The 7867-nt window shown below is 29.6% G+C and overlaps 1 protein-coding gene across 1 annotated transcript; it reads left to right on the forward strand.

Moving 5' to 3' along the window:
• The first annotated feature begins 2521 nt into the window (after positions 1-2521).
• Positions 2522-3126, forward strand: LOC107897540 (classical arabinogalactan protein 25). Its single transcript, XM_016823029.2, has one exon. It carries the CDS (start codon positions 2648-2650, stop codon positions 3062-3064), a length of 417 nt encoding a protein of 138 aa, XP_016678518.2. The 5' UTR covers positions 2522-2647; the 3' UTR covers positions 3065-3126.
• The last annotated feature ends 4741 nt before the right edge of the window (positions 3127-7867 follow it).

Genomic DNA, 7867 nt, shown 5'->3' on the forward strand with positions numbered 1-7867 from the left:
TCATCTCTGATCACTAATAACACTAGGACATGTGGTACCTCAGGATTACAACTCACCATATATAACCAAAAACGATTCCCAAATCTGGAGATCAAATCTCTCTCTCTCCTTACCCTCTTCACCGTATATCACCATTAACCTCTCTTTAACCACCTCTATATCGACTTTCTGCCTTGCCTTAAGCTAGGTAAAACGCCAAATACCTTCACAACTTCTTTTTTTTTTTTGCTTAAAATTATTAAAAAAAATTAACTGTCTTTTAGAAACTAACCATGTTCTATAACCACCCGGAAAATCCATTTTATGTCTTCTTCTTCTTCTTCTTCTTTTATTAATTTCATTTTTATGCTATAATTTTTTTTTTAATTTTCACCCATATAATCGATGTTTCAATTCTAGTAAATATAATATAAGGGGTTGCCTATGACGCCCTTTCAATAGCAAGTAGGAAGTCCTACGTGCTTTGAAATCTCAATCTCAAATATTACAATTTTAAGTTTATTTTGATGACTAGTTCAGATACATTTGATTTATAGTTTTAAAGGATTTATAAACGAATATTAAATATCTTTATTTCACCAAAAAAATATAAGGTAAATTTTTAAATATACTAAAATTGTATATAGATATAAAATACTTACAATATAGTAAAATGTTGTTATAGAATGATAAAGATAAAAGACCAAAATCATATTCAAGTTGTTTAGCTTAAGAAAAGATCAGACCGTATTTGAAAGAAGAAACAAATAAATTTAGAACTAAAGAAAACAAAAACAAATAAAAAAATTTCAAGAATAAAAAAAATAAAGATTCAAAGTATAAACAAATAAAGAAAATAAAAATTAAAATAATGGAGATGGTTCAAATAAATCGATAGATATGAATAGAAGATTGTTGTTCAGCTGAACCCCTTTAAGATATAAATCTCAACGAATTTAATTAATGACTCTAATCAACCCTCCAATAAATAATCATTAACAAATTGAAGGATGAATAACGGATTCTCATGTCCCATTAGAGAAAATCGAGAAGAAAAATCGCTTCTAAAAATTACAAGAAAGCAATCTTGCACGAAAGAAGTTAACTCCAAGAATTGAAAATTTTATTAATGAATGAATCAATGCTTTTAATGAATTATGAAGAGGCTTTTGTATAGGCTAACTGATTATATTTAACTTAATTAAATTGATTTTAATAAATTTCACCCCATCCATGCACGTATCTTAGCGGAGACTATTACAGTGATGGTTGATTGTATAATGTAAAATTAAATTAGTACAAATTACAAGGGACAAAATTTGACTCGAATGGAGCGGTGGTTAAATCTCTTGCAAGACACCCGTTTGGCATGGGTTCAATCATGTTATCCCCATCTTCTACATCGAATATTGTATAAAAAAAAATCGGATAAAACCCATATATAACATATACACAAAATGAAATAGTTAAAGGTCCACACGTCTATAATTATGTGTGATAAAACTTGAATTTAAATATTCGTTTAAATGTATAATTTCTTATATTAGTAATATATTTTTTGGTAAAATCATTTTTTCTTGGATACCAGTTGAATCTTATATTAATAATATTTAAATGTATAATTTATTATGTTCATTATTTTTCAAAATGATCGTGTACCAGACTATAGGGTTTTAACTTTTCAATACTATCATGAGGTGGGAAACAAACTTTTTAGAGTAATTTAAACTTTCCTCAATTCAAACGAAAAAACTAAAATAAATGAAAAAGAAACCCCTTACATAAGAAAAAAAAACATTTTTTCAAATTTTTTAAAAAAATTATTCTTACTTTTTTAATTAAATTTAACTTTTAATTTTTCAAAATAATTGAATTTGACCATCAACCTGTCAAAAAGAAATAAATTATTATTTCTTAATAGAAATATTGATTAAAACATTAAATTTTTAAGTATAGTAGTTCGAATGACAATCCACATGTAATTCATACTAATTTTTTAATTTTTATGAAATTTTTTATATATTTCGAATTTTAAATATTTTTATTTTTTATATTTTAAAATTATTTGTTGACATGACATATAAGACAAATAGTGTCATGTCAAAATGATAGTACATGTGGATTGTCATGCGAGTTCTCACATCAACATTGTTTAAAAATTAACGATTTAGTCAATATATCTATTAAAAAATTGATTTGACTCTTTTCTGGAAAGTTAAATATCAAATTTAACTTAAAAAGAAAATAAAAATTAAATTAATAAAATAATAAATATTGAAAGCGGGATATAAGCACAGTTGAAATATAAGGATTTGCCGAAGTCACGGGCTGTAAAGGAAGAATCATCAGCTAACGAACATGTCACACCAAAAAACCCTAAATCACTGGTCTTTTTTCTGTTTTCTTCTTTTCTACATTGCCAACCTGTATTTTCTCACCACTGACCCCTTGTAATTTGCCACGTTACAAACTGGGTCCCAATAGAGATACCCTTAGTCTTCCCTTTTTAAGGGACTCCATCATCACTCCCTACTCCCCCTTACCTAAAGCCTCACTCCTTTTTCTCCCACCTTTCCTTTTTGCTTTTCTTCACTACAACCCCTTCTTCATTTACCACATATTATATATAACATTTGACACTCAAGCTTGATTTCTTCATCATTAGGAAATGGCCTCCTTTTGCTTTCTCTTACTACCCATCATGATCATGTATTTCATTGCTTCATCACCTTTGCCATCTTTAGCTTCTAGGCTGAGTTCAGATACACCAACGATATCAGCATCACCAGTATCAGTGTCGGATCCTCCATTGTCCCCTTTCCAACCATTATCACCTGATATTGCTCCTTTGTTGCCATCTCCTGGTGGAGTGGTGCCTACTACTGGCTCATCTATGCCAACCATCCCTTCCACCCCAAGTCCCCCTAACCCCGACGACTTCATCGCCCCCGGTCCAACCTCCGCGTTCCCACCGTTCGGACCATTGCCGGTTTCTTCTTCATCTCCAATATTTTTGCTTTCGTCTCTACACTTGACAACTTTTTCGGTTCTGGTAGTACCTTACTACTTACTGCACCTACTGTAAATTCATTTGTTGATTGTAATACTTTACTCTTTAATTTGCTCATCTTCCTTCATTTATTATTATTTTTTGTTTCAACTGCCATGGTGCATCATTATTATGTATCTAGCTAGCTACTGTAATAAAATCTGAACTACATTGTATGATTGAGAATCATGAATCATGTGTTGTTGTTCTTCGCTATTAAAGCTGTCATGGCTTTTAAAATCCTTTAGTGAAAACTTGTGAATTTTAAAATTTGGATTTAAATTTTAATAATGGTGTGAATTGAGTACTATTTATTTTTATGCTTTACTAAATTTTAAACATATATTTTCTAAGTACATCAAATTTTAAAGAGAATGATACAATAAAAACAGGGATGCTCATAGTTCGGTTAAAACCGAATTAATTAACCGAATTGATTTTATTCGGTTAATTGATCAGAGGTCGATTAATAATTTTTTAGAATTTTGATTATTGGTTAATTCAGTTTGAAATCGAGTAATTAAACGAATTAAACAATTAACTGAATAAATAATATAAATTATATATAATTATTAACTATTTGTTTGGTTGTTAACTTTTAAGATTTATGTATGTTTCTAATGTCTTATTTTCACCTCCATTTAAATTTTTTTAAACTATTAAAAAAAGAAAATGAATATTAGCAATGTATTTTTTTTATAGTTTTATACTTATTTTAATCAAAAGACAAAAAAAATGAATTTCAATTAATAGTAATTCGACTCAGGTATTAACGGACTGACCATTTGAACACCCCTAAGTAAAAGTACCATGGAAGTCCTTATAGTAGGAGTCAAATTACATTTTATACACTTTACTCAAAAAATGGACAAATTGGTTATTCTGTTAAAAATTTCATTCATTTGTATTATTAAAAATTGATCTTTGTACATCAATATGAATACATGTGACATATTATGTATCACTATTTGATTATTTCGTCAGACAAATTAATTTTTAATAATATAAATAGATGAAATTTAAAAAAGAAAAACTAATTTATAAAAGTTAATTTATTCTTTTTTTTAATCTACAAAGGCCAAGTAATAGCTATACCGCCCGAGGATATGTTGATGATCCCATCGGTTGTCACATGATATAGTAGGTGCGTGGCATGTGAGGCACACCGAATGACCAAAAAATTGGTGTCTTTTTGTTTCATTTGAAGAATTAGAATCCATCACATGTTGGTTGATTGTATGAGTAAACATATAGATACAGGTGTTTAGGTAAACATGTTTTGTCTGTTTTGAGACTGCCTTGCACTCCAATTCCTTAATTGGCTCTTTTTCATTTATTTATTTCTCCTTTTAGAGTCCCATACTGCACTTACAACACCACCTTCACGTGAATTATTCATAGTTAAGTAATTTGATATATGCAATCATTTGTATTATATTTATATAAAAATATTCGACATATATTAGGTTTCAAGCTTTGGGATCTAAGAGATCTTCACTTTACTACCTTTTTGGTTAATCCAGCTTTGGGATCTAAATTCAAATTTTTTAAAAACATAATTAGTAGGACACAATCCAACATAATCACAAGATTGTTTGTCTTTTTTAATCTTTAACTCACTCCCAGATTAAATTTTTAATTTTAATTTTAAGTTTATTTATTTTTTATTTAATCAGTAGTAAATTGTCAAGTAAGGAATGGAAATCATTTAAATGACAGGTGTTCTTAGGATTCAAATGAAAACAATTCAAACTATCAAGCATTATAGTTGGAGGAAAAAAAATAGTAATATTTGATTATCTTCTTTAATATGCAAGGTTCAGAGACCCATAGACCAGACTAAGCAAATACTGTTTGCATATTATACATATTAATTTCGCTTAATATTTCATTTAGAATTCGAGTTAGACCCTTTTTTTTTCTTCTAATGTGATATTTACGTTATTTTTGGGTCTAATTTAGTATTTGTATTTGACGAAATTTGTATATTTTGATATTCAAAGGTAATGATGTTAATTTTTTAGTATTTAGTTCAAGTTTTAGAGTTGATTTGATAAAAGTTAATTGTTAATATTATTAGGTTTGAATTTTGCATGATTTTGTTAATATATTTTTGTGTTAATTGTGAATTTGTTTAATTTTGAGTTTAATTTGTCAAATACAAACCGATGGATGTGATATAATTTGAGTTTTATGGTTGATTTGATGAAAGGCAATTGCCAATACTATTAGCTAATTATGAATGTTCATCAAATCAACTATAAAACCTAAATTAAACACTAAAAACTTAACATTGTTATCTTTAGGTACTAAAATGTATAATTTTTGTTAAATACATGTACCACATTGGGCCAAAAAATAACACAAATATCACATTAGAAAAAAGCGTCAAACTCATGTACCAATTTAGACATTAAGTTATTAGTTTTTAGATAGTCACACAAGTATTTTCTTTCTTTTTTCGTCACTCAATTATGAAAAATTACAAAGTAATCATTAAAATTTTTGAGTTTGTCTTTTTTGGTCATCCACCGTTAAATGTCTAATATGAAAATGACGTGATAACTTTTAAAATTGGCATAACAACAAATTTTGTCCTCAAGATTTAAATATTGTGCCAAATTGATCATGGTTCTAAAAACATTTAATCCTTCATATTTATAAATTATGTCAATTTAATCTTAAATCTAAACAAGGATTAAAAATTCAAAAAAAAAACCCATAAACCGAGGCCCCCACACATCAATTTCATCGAAGCACTTCTAGTTTTAGGATCTCATAGAGCCTTTCAACATAAATAATTGAAATATACTCAACTTTCTTTATGTTTGAAGAACGCTTCTTTGGTTAGAGTTAGAATTAGGATTATGCCAAAAGGTTTTTGGGCGTTTCATAGGATTAGACAACTTAAAAAAAATATTTTGGTTCCACTACAACATCCTTGGTAGAAAACAATAAGGAATTTCTTTTTATTTTTTAGTTGAGAATGAAAATTGAATAAGGATCAATGAGAGAGATTGATGATCATTAAACTAACTATAATTACAACAAAGGCAAGTGCACTTATTGAACAATAGTATAGCTATGGTGAGCAAGGAATATCGTATCCACGAGGACTAAAAGTACTAGTAATTACTATTTTCCTATTATTTAGCCGATAAATTGAAATGATTATTTTTAATCTAAATTTACTAATCTAATTTAACTACGAACGCAACAAAGAATGAAATGGAAAAATAATCAAAGATAACCAATGAGAAAGACAATACCTAAGAAAGAATCCACCTAGACTTCACCTATTATTCTGAATCTAAATTAAACAATTTATTCACTTGTGTCTTGATTCGTAGAAATCTCTAAATTATGTTAATATCTCTTTTGAGAGTACAAACAACTGACTCTAGGTTGATTAATTGAAGTCTCTTGCTAATTAAAACCCCTATCGTCGCATTAACTCGATCTATAGATTCCTCTATTAGATTTGACTCTAATTCAGTAGATTTATATCGTCCTATTTCTAGGATTCACTACACCAAAACATACTTTTAGTGGCACCTATTGTGGCGTTTGGATTACAAACACCCCTAAAAATCGAGCATTAGCAGCGCAAACCATAAAACGCCGTTGAAGATGTAGTATTAGCGGCGATTCTAATAAAACGCCGCTAAAAGTCGGACATACAGTGGCGTTTTTCGAATAAACGCCGTAAAAGAACATCTTTAGCGGCGTTTACTACCAAGCGCCGCAATACATCTTAACCAAAACGCAGAGTTTGGTCTTAAGGTACACTAGCATTAGTGGCGCTTATACGAAAACGCCGCTAAAGTATAGTATTAGCAGCGAGTAGTGAAAGCGCCGCAATATTTCTTAACCAAAACGCAGAGTTTTGTCTTGAGGTATATTAGGATTAGTGGCGCTTATTGGAAAACACCGCAAAATATTAACCAAAACACTGCGCATTGGTCTTAATGTATAGTAACATTAATGGCGCTTATGCTAAAACGCCGCTAAAGTATAGTATTAGCGGCGAGTACTTAAAAGCGCCGCAATCTTTCTTAACCAAAACGCAGAGTTTGGTGTTGAGGTACATTACGATTAGTGGCGCTTATATGAAAACGCCGCTAAAGCATAGTATTAGCGGCGCGTATTGTAAAGTGCCACAAAATATTAACCAAAACGCAGAGTTTGGTCTTGCGGTATATTAGGATTAGTGGCGCTTATTGGAAAACGACACAAAATATTAACCAAAACGTTGCGCTTTGGTCTTGATGTATAGTAGCATTAGTGGCGCTTATGCTAAAACGCCGCTAAAGTATAGTATTAGCGGCAAGTACTGTAAAGCGCCGCAATCTTTCTTAACCAAAACGAAGAGTTTGGTGTTGAGGTACATTAGGATTAGTGGCGCTTATTTGAAAACGCCGCTAAAGGATAATATTAGCGGCGCGTATTGAAAAGCGCCGCAAAATATTAACCAAAACGCAGCGCTTTGGTCTTGATGTATACTAGCAATTGTGGCGCTTATGGTAAAACGCCGCTAAAACATATTATTAGCGGCGCGTTGTGGGAAACGCCACTAGATTATTATATAATGTAGTTTATTATATATTTAGTTTATTATATATGTAGTTTATTATATTATATAATGTTTATTATTTTTGAATTATAGTTTAGGGTTTAGGGTTTACAATGTAGTTTTAGCGTTTTTGGTTTAGGGTTTGAGAGTTTGGTGATTAAGGTTCAGTGATTATTATAAGTTAAAAAGTTTAATATTGTTTATAGTTTAGGGTTTTAGGTTTAATCATTATATAATGTTTATTATTTTGTGAATATTAGAGTTTT

This window comes from Gossypium hirsutum, chromosome D10 (genome assembly GCF_007990345.1).
Source record: "Gossypium hirsutum isolate 1008001.06 chromosome D10, Gossypium_hirsutum_v2.1, whole genome shotgun sequence".
Classification (NCBI taxonomy): domain Eukaryota; kingdom Viridiplantae; phylum Streptophyta; class Magnoliopsida; order Malvales; family Malvaceae; genus Gossypium; species Gossypium hirsutum.